Source organism: Ascaphus truei, chromosome 2 (genome assembly GCF_040206685.1).
Source record: "Ascaphus truei isolate aAscTru1 chromosome 2, aAscTru1.hap1, whole genome shotgun sequence".
NCBI classification, from domain to species: domain Eukaryota; kingdom Metazoa; phylum Chordata; class Amphibia; order Anura; family Ascaphidae; genus Ascaphus; species Ascaphus truei.
The window spans coordinates 295,531,719-295,547,123 of NC_134484.1; the positions used below are offsets into that span (position 1 = coordinate 295,531,719).

Sequence of the window (15,405 nt, forward strand, 5' to 3'; positions counted from 1 at the left end):
AGTAAGGAGAGGAAAAAAGAAGATATACTGTAGATATAACCCAACTTATTTTCTCAGTTACCATAGCAAAGAAACCTACAATATTTGCCATGGTATACAGTGAATTCACTTCCAGGTTTGCTCTTCCCTTTTTTGTGTTTGTTGCAGTTTGCTGCGGAAAGGGTTTTGGGTGCCTGTACTTTACTTGAGCTACATCTGTATGTTTGACAGTTTCTTCCTTTTCATCCTGTTCCCAACAATATGTTTATGAACATGAGCAAAAAAATGTTACAAATGTGGCCAATGGCAGGCCTCTTAAATAGTTGAGCTACTTTTCAACCTTTTGTGAATGAGGCAAATAATGGAAAGAATGGAAAAGATTTATATTTTTACATAATTTGTGTATGAGAGTAATAAATAGACATATGTAATTTCATACATCGTACATGTAGATGTAGGGGCAAAATTATTGATCCAGATTAAGCAAAGGGAAAAACAAATCTAATTTATTTAATTCCTTATTTTTTAGCTAGTTTTACCCCAGTTTTGTAGCTGGAAGATTTTGATAAATAAGCCCCTAAACTATATTAACAAGATACGCTTTAACAAAGGCAAATATGTATTAAAATTGTATGCAATTAAGTCCATAAAGCTTTGTTTCTGGTCAATATAACTATGTTCCAATATTTTTTTGGAATGTTAACTTATAACTATTTGAATTTAATTGACCTTTGTGGATGAAACAATTGTTTAAATTATCCCAAACAGAACCTAAGTGCTCACCTGTAACAAGTTCTTTTGGCCACGATTTAGGTATTATTTTAAGATCTAGCAATGGTACCAATACTCCTTCCATATTACCAAACATAGATGAGAGTCCTAAGCAAAAGAGCATGATGAAGAAAAGTACAGACCACAGTGGTGAAACTGGCATTTTTGTAATGGCTTCAGTAAAGACAATGAAGGCTAAACCTGTCCCTTCAACACCCTGCAGAGAGAGAGAGGAAAAAACGTTTACATTTAATTTATTGGGGGGGTGGGGGAGGGGAGAGGAACAGAGGAGAAATAATCTTCATTCATTCATTTTAAAGGGTATATTCTGGGGTTGATTTTTTGCCACCAAAGACTTTTACTTCTATTATTGACTGCACTGTTGGTCAACATACCATATGCATTAGAAACAAAAACAAATAAACTGGCTAAGTAACAAATGGACCAATGGGTAGCCATTTCCAATGGGTAGCCATTTCATGTTGCATTATTTACTGTCTATGTATAAAGATGTTTTAAACAGTATTGCATTAATCTACCAGGACATTAACCTGTGTGCATGAGATATAGGCATTAAAAATAGGAAATTAAAAAAACAACTTTCATACATTTAACATTGGCGATGAAGATTTTTTTGCATCAAATAAAAGATCAAATGTCACAAGGATTTCGATTCTTATGTTGTGCTGTAAATTGTTACTACGTCATATATAAAAAAAAGAGAATGTTTAACAAGTTCTGCATAGATTACTGTATATTCTATGTAAATCTCAACCCATATATTTGAAGACATACACACATTTTATAGAAATCATACTGTATGCTTGACAATATATAAAATACACAAAAAAGTAATGTACAGTACTAGTTTGTCATACTTTACACTGAACTCAGCATATACAGAGCATTTTTATTATGGGGCCTATGCTAGTACCCTTCATAACCCACTTATTGTAAGGATTCTGTTCGATCCATGCCGGGTTTTCACTGACGTCTGAGTTTTCTGTCTCTCCTGCCCTTTCTGCTTTCTGTGGACATTTTGGGTACTGGCAGCCTGCTTTATAAGGCTGCAGTTACCATAGGGAGTCGCCGAACAAAGTTCTGTGTGTTTGCAGTTCCTGTCGGTCTTTACCGTCTTGCCTTTTTTGAATTCCTGTTGCTGACCCCAGACTGTGACCCTGACCTCACTGCCTTTCACCTGCCCTGACCTCCGCTTGCCTCCTCGACTTTGCACCTCTGCCACCAGCCTTGACCCCTGCTTCCATACTGACTATGGATACTCTTACAGGACTCTGTCCCTTGGTTGTGGTTGGTTTATTTGTATCCCTACCTCAGTCCTGCAGGTCTGCCTCCTCATTTGAGACGAGCACTATCACATTTTTCTCAGCCAAACATGGACCCTGCTGAGGTGGTGTGAGCCATAACTCTCCAAGGGGAACTACTTGGAGATCATGGGACACACCTCGCACAGCAAAACCAACAGATGACATTAATTTCCAGCCGACTTCAGGATATTATCATCCGGCTGGATACATTTCAGGTGGGTTCTACCCCTGCACCGTCTTTGCTAGCAGCTTCCCCGGCACCAGTTCCGTCATCTACTACGCCCAGAGAGCCATGGATCCCGACGCCTCCACGTTATGGAGGTGACCTTATGACTTGTAGAGGATTTTTGAAACAATTTTCGATTTAGTTCGAACTTCCGCCCACCATGTTTAGCTCTCATTGATCCAGGGTAGCCTACCTCATTTGTCTACTGACAGACGAGGCTTTGGCCTGGGCCTCCCCCTCTGGGAAAATGAATCGCCACTGAATAATGACTCCGCTGCCTTTCTCCAAACATGCAAAAAAGTTTTTGACGCTCCTGGTCACGTCTTTTCTGCTTCGCTCCTTCGAATCCGGCAAGGAATTCGTACTTTGGGCAAGTATGCCATTGAATTACGAACCCTTGCCACAGAGACAGGCTGGAACATTGAAGCTTTGCTGGCAGCATTTTGGCAGGAGTTTTCTGAAGGGTTTAAAGGATGAACTAACTTGCAGGGGCACCCCCAAAGATCTGGAGAAATTAATTGCTCTCTGCATCAGAATGGATCTCCGGATGCGGGAACGACAGACCAAACGAGACCGGTTCTCAAGGACCCCTAAAATCCGGCTTGCACACCACTTTCAGACCCCTCTTTCTACACCTCTGCCTGAGGAGGAACCGATGCAATTAGGTGATACCAAGTTACCTGAGTAGGAGAGAACAAGGAGACGTGTCAGGGGGCTGTGCTTGTACTGTGGGCTCAAAGGTCACTGTGTCAGAGACTGTCCTAAATCAGGAAAACCCGAATGCCCAGTGAAGATAGAGGAATATTCTCTAGACATTTCTTCTATTCTTCCATCACCACAACCTTCACGGCTCCTCCTGCCAGTTTCACTCTCCTGGGGACCAGCATCCATTTTCACTCAGTCTTTTGTGGATTCAGGAGCCGCAGGTAACTTAATAGACCACGCATTTATGAAACTCCACTCCCTTCCTCTCCGTACTAGGGAGATGCCCATACCTGTAGTGGCTATCGATGGAAGACCTCTGACACTTGGGACCATCACTCTCAAGACTAGTCCTTTGCTGGTCATGGTCGGGGCACTTCACAAAGAGTCACTATCATTTTATGTGATTTGCTCTCCCTCGATGCCAGAGTTACATAGTTACATAGTAGATGAGGTCGAAAAAAGACGTACGTCCATCAAGTTCAACCTATGCTAAATTTAGACAACAGATACTTTATCCTTTATCTATACTTACTTATTGATCAAGAGGAAGGCAAACAAAACCCCCCAGAGTCATATTATCCAATGATGTCTCATAAGGGAAAAAATAAATTCCTTCCTGACTCCAAGAATTGGCAATCGGATTAATCCCTGGATCAACATATTTCCCATGTATACTTATTTGGTATATCCCTGTATACCTTTCCTTTCTAAAAAGATGTCCAACCTTTTTTTGAACAAATCTATTGTATCTGCCATCACAGTCTCCATGGGTAATGAATTCCACATTTTAACTGACCTTACTGTAAAGAACCCTTTCCTTTGTTGCTGGTGAAATCTCCTTTCCTCCAGCCTTAGGGGATGGCCCGAGTCCTTTGTACTGCCCGTGGGATGAATAGTTTTTTGAAAGCTCCTTGTATTGTCCCCGAATATTTTTGTATATAGTTATATCCCCTCTTAGACGTCTCTTTTCTAATGTAAATAAATCTAATTTAGCTAGTCTCTCCTCATAAGTTAGATCAGGGGGGCGCACACTTTTTTCCCTGTGCCCCCCTGATGGCTGTCCCCTCGCTCCCGCGCCCCCCCCAACTCCAACTTACCCACGCTCCGGCATAATGACGTCACATGACCTCGCAGCGTCATTTTGACGCCGCGTTGCCATGGCGCCGCAGGGAGGAAGCCGCCGGAGCCACGGTAAGTTAGGTTTACAGAGGCCCTGCAGCTCCCCCGGCACTTAATTTAAGTGCCTTCGGGAAGCGCGCTGGGCCTCTGTAAACCCCGCGCCCCCCATCGGCAGTGTCGCGCCCCCCCTGGGGGTCGCACCCCACAGATGCGCACCGCTGAGTTAGATTGTCCATCCCCTTTATTAATTTGGTGGCTCTTCTCTGCACTCTTTCTAGTTCCATAAAGTCTTTTCTTAGGATTGGTGCCCAAAATTGTACTCCATATTCAAGGTGTGGTCTTACTAATGCTTTGTAAAGGAGCATAATAATGTTTACTTCCCTTCCATCCATTGCCCGTTTGATGCAAGATAAGATCTTGTTTGCCTTTGCAGTGTAAGGAATCTGCTCCGCAGTTTACTGGTTGCCTTACCTTGCAGATATGTGCAGTCCTGGAGCACCTCTTCTGATGTTTGCTGCAGCCTGGATTCACTCACCAAAGCAATACACACTCCCTCTGGTATCTATTGCAGCTGTGCAGCCTATCACTGCAACCTAGACTTGCATTCATTCATTGGAGCAGTACCTTCACACCCCCCTCCGGGGATTGGCCCGCTGGCCTTTAAGTACTGTCTTCCCATAATGCTCCCTGCCGAGCATAGTCCTTTCTGGATGTCACTTACTGTTCTGCCACAAGCCCTCGCTTGTTCCTGTCTCTCATGCTGAAGCGGAGTATTCTTCTTGTTGTCTGCAGCTCCAGGTTTACTAAGGCCGGCTGCTATATTCATGCAGCGGTCTGCTCCAGTCTCCTGTGTTGTAGCTGAGTACTCTTCTTGTTGACTTCAGCTCCTTGTTTCCTGTGACCGGCTGCTATCTTCACGCAGCGGTCTGCTCCTGTCCTCCTGTGCTGAAGCAGAGGTTTCGTCCCTGCGTCCTTCAGCCTCCTGGATTCCTGCACAGAAGCGGAGGTTTCGTCCCTACGTCCTTCAGCTTCTTGGATTCCTGCACTGCAGCGGTGGTTTCCCTGTCTTTCTATAGCTTCCTGGTTCCTGGGGCCTACTCTTTCCCTAATCTAGAGAGGCCGTGTCCTGGTTCCTGCGCTGTTACAGAGGATTCCCCAGGCCGCTCAGGACTCTTGCGCTGTAGCACTGGTGCACCCGTGCAGCTAAGCGGTGTGCTACGCTGGTCTGCTTACCATCTCCTGTGACCAGCACCATGGGCCATGGCCGTCGCTCGCGCAGAGCCCAACCCCGCGCTCCTAAGCTGAAGTGGGGTTCTCCTGACTACATGTTGCCAAACTCTTGCTTGAACAATGTTTATTCTGATATCTCCAGCCCTGACCCTGGCTTGTACAACGACGACGCTGTCTTCTCCTATCCTGATCCTGCGATGTACGACAACGAACTGCGCAATCCGGATCAGCCTGCGCGGTCTCAGGTCGGTGCTTTTACAACCCCACCTCAGCCTCGCGGTCCGACCCAGGTTTGTGGCGAGCACAATCGTGACATGCAGCAACTGCATGACTTTGGGCACTATTGCTAAGCCTGCTGTCTACAAGCACTCCTAAATCCTTCTCCATCAAGGATTCCACCAATTTATCCCCATTTAATTTGTAATTCGCCTTTTTATTCTTGCAACCCAAATGTATAACCTTACATTTATCTGTATTAAACCTCATCTGCAAATGTACCTGCCCACATTTCCAGTCTCTCCAAGTCCTTCTGAAGAGAAATTACATCCTGCTCCGATTCTATTACCTTACACAATTTAGTATCATCAGCAAAGATGGAAACTTTGCTCTCGATGCCAACCTCAAAGTCATTAATAAATAAGTTAAAAATCAGGGGTCCCAGTACCGATCCTTGAGGTACTCCACTCACGATTTTAGCCCAACCTGAAAAAGTTCCATTTATGACAACTCTCTGTTGTCTGTCCTTTAACCAGTTTTCAATCCAGGTGCATATATTATTACTGAGTCCAATTTTCTTTATTTTGTACACCACCCTCTTGTGTGAAACCGTATCAAAAGCCTTTGCAAAATCTAAGTAGACCACATCAACTGCATTACCCTGGTCTAAATTCCTACTTACCTCCTCAAAGAAACAAATAAGGTTAGTTTGGCAAGATCTATCCTTCATACTGTAAATCCATGCTGACTTTTACTAATAATTTTGTTTTCCATTAGGTATTCCTGAATATTATCCTGTATTAAACCTTCAAAAAGTTTCCCCACTATTGAATCTATCAATAGTGGGCTTACAGGTCAGTAATTCCCTGGTTGTGATCTAGCTCCCTTTTTAAATATATGCACCACATCTGCTTTACGCCAGTCTTGTGGTACTGAGCCTGTGGAAATGGAGTCCTTGAATATTAAATATAATGGTTTGGCTATTACTGAGCTTAACTCCTTGAGAACTCTTGGATGTATGCAATCAGGCCCAGGTGCCTTATTTACTTTAATTTTTTCAAGTCGCTTATTAATTTCTTCCTCAGTTAACCAGTTGTTCATTTATATGGAGGTTGTGGCTTCCTCCTGCGGCACTACTATTGAACTTGATTCTTCCCTGGTAAACACAGAGGCAAAGAATTTGTTTAATACCTCTGCTTTTTCTTTATCTCCAATAATCTGTCTACCCATCTCACACTGACAGGGTCCTATATTTTCTTTTCTCATTTTTTTGTTATTAAGGTACTTAAAGAACATTTTAGGGTTGACCTTACATTCTATTGCAATCCTTTTTTCATTATCCATTTTTGCTCATTTGATTGCCCTTTTGCAATTTTTGTTACATTCCTTATAATTCTGATACAATGTCTCCATCCCTTCTGACTTAAAGAATCTAAACGCCTTCCTCTTCTTGTCCATTTCCTCCCCTACCTATTTATTTAGCCACATTGGTTTTGACTTAATTCTATTATACTTATTACCCAAGGGTATACACCGATAAGTGTGCTTTTCTAGCAATGTTTTAAAGACTGCCCATTTATCTTCTACATTTTTCCCTGCAAAAACATTATCCCAGTGTATTACTTGTAGATTAGACCTCAGTTTATTAAAATCTGCCTTTCTAAAGTTTAAGGTCTTTGTTGAACCCAAGTAATCTGTTTTTTGATAATTTATTTCAAATGAGACCATGTTATAATCACTGTTACCCAAATTTTCCAGGACTTGAATATTTGTTATTACTTATACATTGTTTGATATGACCAAATCCAGTACTGCCCCTCTCCTGGTTGGTTCCTCAATAATTTGAGTCATATAATTGTCTTTAAGCACCCTCAAAAACTGTTTCCTTTTGTTGAAATGCTAATCTCATTCCCCCAGTCTATGTCTGGATAATTAAAATCCCCCATTATGCAAACATGACCCAGTTTTGATTCCTTCTCCATTTGCAAAAGTATTTTAGCTTCCTCAATCTCGCAGATATTTGGTGGTTTATAGCATATTCCCACAAACATTTTCTTTATACTTTTACCTCCACTGCTAATTTCTGTCCACAAAGTCTCTACATTTTCATCATTCCCTTCATAACATCATCCCTTATATATAACCCTCTAAATTAACTGTCCAGTCATGAGTTTCATCCCACCATGTTTCAGTAATGCCTATGATGTCATACTGCTCCCTTGCAGCTATTAATTCTGCAGAGTTTCAAGGACTTCTTCTGGCTGTGGCACCGCAACCCCAAGATCGATTGGGCAACCAATCAAGTGACAGACTGGGGACAACATTGCCATGTATCGTGTCTTCCCCTGTCTCGCACCATCTCCGAGGTTCGGCTACCTACTTAGGGGCCTATGCAGTAAGCGTTCATAAGCCACTTATCAAGCACTTATCACCCAAAATGCCTACAGCTATTCAGTAAGCGGTGATAAATGGGTGATAAAAGACTGAATTGCTCAAACAAAATTGGTCATAAAAAAAATCACTGAGGCAGCGGTGATAAGCCACTTATCACCGCTTTTCGGCATGTTCATAAACTCGTGCAATTCTAGTAGCAGTGATTTGGCTATGAACGCCTATCACTGCTCTAGAATGGTGATTTTATCACAAAATCCTCACGCCAGAAAAAGTTGGCTTAAAGGTGTTATATGAGCACATTATAGCCATTGTTTACACTGTTTTATATCAATACTTGTTTTTAAGCATTAAAGTTGTATGTGCCGGTCATCTGCTTATGTATGCACAAATGTTGTATCATCTTGACTCCGCCCTGGCCCTTTCTGATTGGTGGGAGGACTTATGAATCGGACCAAATAAGAGGGAATGGGGGGGTATTTCAGGAGATCCGATATATCTGGTCAATATTCCCTGATGAAGAAACTTGTATAGTTTCGAAACACGTTGGACAGTACCAAGACTCGAGTGACCTGATTGAGTCCACATCCATGTGCTATTGTGTGCCCAAATTGTGTTCCGAGAGAGATTTTGGCTTGTGGTTAACCTCGGCGTGGCTGAGTGACATCATCGAGGGGTGCCCCGGGAAGCGATCAGACCCTGAGATGCAGTGAACTGCCGCAGCCATCAAAACAGACTTCCGTTCATGAACTAGTAGCTGTACCATATCTTGGGACAATTAATACCGGCACCTTACCTTAGCCGACACCAGTGTGATGGCTCTGCTCCAGGAAGCGAGAATCTACGACATCCCGCTTGATATATCCAGTCCTTCTGGTTGGTGCTTGGGTAACAATATCCCTTGACTGTTATACCATTTTCTTGATGTACGCAGAATTCTCAACTTACATTGTAACAATCAATATATTTTAATTTACTTCACTATGAGCGTTGTGCGCTATTTTTTGTGTTTTTTCTGTCATAGCCTTGGGGGTGTTTGAGCCACCCCTGTTCCCATGGCTGCAGACGCTCTCATGATCTCATTGAGGATCACGTAATTAGTATACACTTTTTTATTAATATTCACCCACTTGTGCACATAATTTGGTTCATTTATTGGGTTGTATTATAGTTTTACTGTAGTTGCGCACTTTTCTCACCCTGTTCTTTTCTTGGGTACTTCATCACTTCCCATGGGTTCGAGATGGATCATGTGAAAGTATCGGTAGTGCTGGACTGGCCCTTACCGTTAGGTCTCAAACCGATACAACGATTTCTTGGGTTCGCCAACTACTACCGACGATTCATGGGGAATGTTTCTAAGGTGGTTGCACCCATTACGGCTCTTACTAAGAAAGGGGCGAATCCTCATATATGGCCCGCTGAGGCTCTTCTGGCTTTCGAGAAGCTCAAGTCCGCCTTTTCATCTGCACCTGTGCTGATCCATCCAGATTCTACTAAACCCTTCGTGCTTGAAGTGGACGCATCTGATCTGGCAGCTGGAGACATTCTTGTAAGGGACTCACGAACCCCCTGCTTTCCGGCCACTACACTCAGAGGCGCGCACATGCCTGCGCCAGCAGTGAGGCGCACACAGAAGCTTTGCCCCCGGTCCTCTGCTGCTGCCATACCTCCGGATGTGCACGCACCTTCCCCCATGCACATGTGCGGCCATGGCAGGCCATTCTTGGTATCCACCAACCCCACCTGGAGCGTGGCCAACATCACGCACCTCTGTGTGCACCGTACGTCACAAGCACGAGCACAGAATCCTGCACCTGACCAAAGTAATCAGTAGGATAATTACACACCTCTCCTTCACCCTGCCTCCTCCTATCAGTGTTCCACATATCTCTGACCTCATCTCTGGGGTTTTCTGCCATTGGTCCTTGGTTCCCATATATTCGCAATCAGCCCTATGCTGATTGCTGAGCATAGACTTTTGTTCTGTGTGCTTGCTACAAGCTGTTCCTGTTTTGCCCTGTCGCTGTCTTTGCCTGTGTACCTAGATGCCAGCCTGGAACCGGACTTCTGACCTCTGGCATCCTTTGGACTCTGACTATTCTTGATCTCTCCAGTCCTGACTACGGCAAGTACCTCTACGATGCCACACTCTCATACCCTGACCCGGCTAACCAACACCGACTCTGCTTACCGGACCTGCCCTCGCGGTTGTAGGGCAACGGTTCTATATATCCCCACCTCAGCCTCGCGGTCTAGTCCTGTTTGTGGTGAGCATCCTTGACAGTTCTTTCTCAAAGGAAGAATTTTCATGGACACTCCACCCCTGTGCCATCTTTTCTAAGAAATGTTCTACCGCTGAAAGGAACTATGATGTTGGAAATCGGGAACTTCTGGCTTTGAAAATGGCTCTTGAAGAATGGAGACATTTGCTTGAGGGGACAGCTTCTCCAATTTCAATCCTTACAGACCACAAGAACCTCGAAAACATTGAAGGGGCAAGGAGACTCGGGACACATCAGGCGAGGTGGGCTCTCTTCTTCACTCGGTTCAACTTTGTGATCTCTTTGTGACGACTGGGTTGATCTGCTCAAGGAGGATTTTGAAGTAAGCCAAATATTGGACTACCGTAGATCCCGTGGTGGGCTACAGTACTTGGTCCATTGGAAGGGTTATGGACCTGTGGAAAATTCATGGATCAGGTCCAGGGATGTCCATGCCTCCAACCTGGTCCGGGCGTTTAATCGGAAATATCCTGTCAAACCATTTTAGATTGCCTGGAGGTCTCTCCTTAAGAGGGGGGTACTGTAAGGATTCTGTTCGAACCATGACGGATTTTCACTGTTGTCAGGGTTTTCTATCTCTCCTGCACTTTCAGCTCTCTGTGGCCATTTTGGGTACTGGCAACCTGCTTTATAAGGCTGCAGTTACCATAGGGAGTCACCAAGCAAAGTTCTGTGTGTTTGCAGAGGTTTTTAGGTTTTTCCAATTATAACCGCAGGTTCATAAAAAACATTTCTTCTGAAGTAGTGCCCATTACGGCACTCACTCAGAAAAACGCTAACCTGGCACAATGGCCACCCGAGGCTACCATGGCCTTTGCACTGCTGAAGAAAGCCTTTGTTACTGCACCCATCTTGGTGCACCCAGACCCTGGATGCTCATTCACTCTCGAGGTGGACGCCTCTGATGTAGGAGCAGGAGCCATCTTAATAATAACCGCTATAGTAATTAAGGGGTTAACTCACCCTCACCCGCTATAGGCACAATACCACAACCCTCTATCCATTGATTGGCACAGTGGTACATCATACCCATAACATGGGCATGATAAGCCACTAAAGCAGTCAATGGCCAACCTATTAAAACAATCTCATCAAGCACAACAATTAAAGAAATAAACAAGCACCTAAACACCACAAGAATAAAAGAACTACAAAGCCTCAACTACACATCAAAACAATTATTCTAACAGCAAAACCGCAAACGAATAAAAATGATGTTATACCAAAAAACTATTAGATACATGATAATTGTATATAATTAATTTAAAGACAATTTAAAAACTCACTGTGGTCAGAATCTGTATTAATGCTATTTTTTACTTTTTATATTTCCATAAATTCACACTGGTAATGACAGCCAGTAAAACAGGGGAACGTAATTGATCCCTCAAGAAAATGTTGTCACTGGAGACCTGTAAATTTAACACCAAAAACCTTCCGGGATCACTATCACCAAGCACAGGACAAAGTAATTGAATAAACAGGGTTTATTCTGGCAGAACCATCAAATACACAAAACACACAGTTATGACATACACTCACCAACTGGGGACCTGGGGGAAGACTCTAGCCTCTAGGGCACCTGCTTCAGTTGATTTACCCTGTCCGCTTCTGCTCCAGGTATCCAAATGTACAATTTGTGCAATAGCAACTTTGAATCTGCCGCATGTTGTAGCTCCTTCAAGTCCATAGATTCTCTCTCAGAATCTCACTGATCGCAAAGGCTGCTTCACACGATCACCCGGAGCTCCTTGCAAAATTCGCAAATCTGCAACGCTATCTCCGTAAGTCCAGCAGAACTCTCAGCTAGATCTGTGCTGTAGAACTTGTCCTCTGCCTGGCTGGGCTTCTCCGGTATCTCAATGCCAAGTGCTTTGCTATTCCGAGCAAAGCACTTTTGAAAAACCCGCCAAAGCCTCACGTTGTCCGAAGTCCCAAGTTGCTCTGAACTAGACTTTCAACACTGTCTCCGCTGGACTGAGGTTTGGATCTCAGCGCCAATGGAATCTCCGTAAGACTCCGCAACTCTCTCTCTGATCAGATCTGCCTTCACTGTGACAAGCCGGCTCCTTACATAGCTGCCATGAGCTATCTTTAACATTGAGAGGAGCCGACAGCCAATCACAGCGCGAACCGGCCAGAAACAGCTAATCCCTTATGAGGGCTCCACGGAACTCGCCCGGCTGCGCAAATCAGAGGAGGGTGGCGGGCTTTGAGGACGAGACTGCCTGGAAATCGGGGAATTCGAAACTGGCTCACAGAAATAGCGCCTGCGAAGCTCAGACCTGGCAACTGATTCTATTAGCCAGTCCTCTACCTCCCGCGGGGTAGGTGCTTCAGAGTCTGTGGAATACAAAAGGGTCTGCTCCGCTGAGAGCCCTATTCCCATATCTGATCGGCTGCCTTTCCCCGCTCACCATGAGTCCCGGCATCTAGCTGTCTCCAACCTTTGTCCTATTCCTATCATTTCTATGTAACAGCTCAGCTAAGTGAGTTACTGTACTGAGACTACTTCCATAGAAAGGCTAACACAGCAGTACTTTACAGTTCCAAAGCACCATTTATATTTACAGGGCCGACACTCACAGCACATTATAGTGATTACAAACAGAACAAAAATCACTTCACATTACATTACAATCTAGCTCACTAGACTGGGGGAATAGCTACCACAGGGAATAAAGTGCTTTACATAAAATATTTACAGACATAGGACATTTTATGTCATACATTAGTTATATTCCCTGTTTCTTCCCCAGAAGTATATTTGGCTGAAATCAGCCTTACATAGGCGGACAAGTTACATGGTTTTAGGGGTAGCTAGCTGGGCTTAACCTTTATTTTGTGATGCCAGCTACCCCTACCGTCACATATGTTCCCCAGGTCTTAGTTGATGAAAGGTACATATTTTTTTCAGCAGAGGTCCCTGGCTTATTTGTGAGGAATTTTGTGATTTGCTGGGAAAATAAGAAATGCAGTATATCTCTCTGGGTAAGGCGTCGGTCCCGCTGTGCTCGTTGGCGTGGGCGGCCATGTCACGAGTTCCCCACCAGCAGGGGAATCCTGCTGAGCCGGTCCCGGTCCCCCCTGGCGGCACAGAGCACTACACGCTGTGGCGTGTCAGCCGCTAGGGGACACAAGAAAATGGTGATGTCTAGCGTTGACGCGTCACGTGGTGTGGCTGTGAGCCAATGGGGAGGGGAGGCTTCGGGAGGAGGAGAGGCTTCGGGGAGCAGGGAGGAGTGTGGAGTGAAAGCGTGTGTGCCTGTCGGTGTGTGTGTCTGAGTGCGTGCGTGCCTGTCTGTGTTTGTGTATGTGTGTGCCTGAGTGCGTGAGTGCCTGCCTCTGTCTGTGTGTGTGTGTGTGTGTATGAGTGCGTGAGTGCCTGCCTGTGTGTGCGCGCGTGTGTGTGTATGAGTACGTGAGTGCCTGCCTGTGTGTGTGTATGTATGTATGAGTGCCTGCATGTGTGTGTGTTTAATACTTACCATCAGCATCTCCAGCCCGAGTCCGTGGAGGGAGGGGGGGGGAGAGTAGCGGGTCCCTCCGCTCAAGCCACGCCCCCCCTCCCTGTCAAACCTCCCACTCCCGCCCACCTCCCGCTCCGGCTCCCGCTCCCTACAGACCGCATCTCGCGGTGTGTGTATGTCAGCGCACCGCCTGTCTGCAGTGCGGGCGCGCTGACTCTGGGAGCGGGGCCTTAGCCTAAGAGTGAAGGATACAACAACAACACAATATAAAACATGACCTTAAAGCATGCATGACCAAGTCCAATATTTCTGGGTAATACATGCCTAATCAAGTTGTCTTAGCTATAATTTAGGCTAGGTAAATTGGTTAAGTATGTTTTAATAAGACACATCTTGAAAACTTGGGGTGTTGGTAGCCTACGAAGACTGAGTTTAAGCATCCCTGCCCAGAAGCATTAAAAAATAAAAAAATATGAAAACACATTTGGCCTATATAATGAACCCTCTTAAACATGGCAGTACTGGGAAGTATTCCCTGTATTGAAGATTTGGGTGGTATTAAAAGTATTGCTAAAAGAATAATAATTTATCAAATGATAAAGATTTAAGTAACGATTACCAGTTCTGTGGTTTTGTTATATTTCTTTTTTAAGCTATTTTAATTGTGTGCATCATTGCAAATTAACAATTCTAGAAACAACAGCAATACTAAAAAATGCTTGCAATTTACAAATACTTAAATTTATAAAGAAAGTATAATTTCTACTTACATCACTCAAGAAGTTGTCCAGATTGCATTCCTTAAGTTGAAGGGATTTAATCACATCTGTATGCGTTTCATTCAACATCTTCAACAAGTTGTCATAGTTTTCCTGGGTTACATTTCCCTCCGGCAAATCAAAGGTATTTGTCAAGGCAATTATGTTGCTGTAATAGAAAAAAAATAACTCTGTAACGTACAGGTGCAGCGATCATTTCGCGGGTTGAATTCCTTGGTATACCCGATCTTGGTGCGTGATTTCTTGAAATTGTCAAGTGTTAAAACGCGAGTTTACTAGTGTTTTGATCGAGTACAGAAAATTGAATTTTAGCGTTGTCTGCAGTACCGTTGAGAAACTCAAGTGGGTGATCAAGCGTTGTTGTCTTAAAAATCTAATTGCAATTCAACCTGTCTTTTATTGCCATACAATTCTTCATGTGTGTGTACAGTAATTGTAATTTGAGAATTAACGTTATGAGTTCATATACATGGGAAAGAAGTCCTTTCTGAGGCTCCTTAGCCATTCACAAATCCTCAAACTGTAGAAGATTAAAAATATGAAAACACAACAAAAAGTATTTTTAACGAATTAAGGGGGCTATGCACTAAGCAGTGATAAGTCATTTTAAGAGTGCAAAGTGCTCTTAGAACGTGAAGTTCCGCCGAGCGCTATTCACTAAGCCGCGCAAACAGGCACTTTGCGCTCTAAAACTGACTTTTTCCTGGAAATTTTTCAAAGTCCAACTTTGCTTGTACGATGAGCTGTTTGCGCTGAATCCTGCCCTTCTGCGGGATTCACTAAGCAACGCAAACTTATCGAACGTGAAAGTTGCGCTGAATAAAGCTCACCAGCTAAAGGCAGGTCATAAAAAAAGCAGGACTAAGAAAAAATTCTTTGTTTACCTTTTTGCAGGCGCAAAACCCATAC

At 44.0% G+C, this 15,405-nt stretch overlaps 1 protein-coding gene across 1 annotated transcript in view; it reads right to left on the reverse strand.

Moving 5' to 3' along the window:
• SLC6A19 (solute carrier family 6 member 19) overlaps positions 1–15,405 on the reverse strand; it is a 226,533-nt gene that overhangs the window by 30,419 nt on the left and 180,709 nt on the right. Inside the window, exons 8-9 of the mRNA XM_075586359.1 lie at positions 14,488–14,644; positions 763–967 (exon numbers count right to left, since the gene is read on the reverse strand). Of these exons, the coding sequence (XP_075442474.1) occupies positions 763–967; positions 14,488–14,644 (362 nt within the window). The remainder of the gene's footprint in view (positions 1–762; positions 968–14,487; positions 14,645–15,405) is intronic.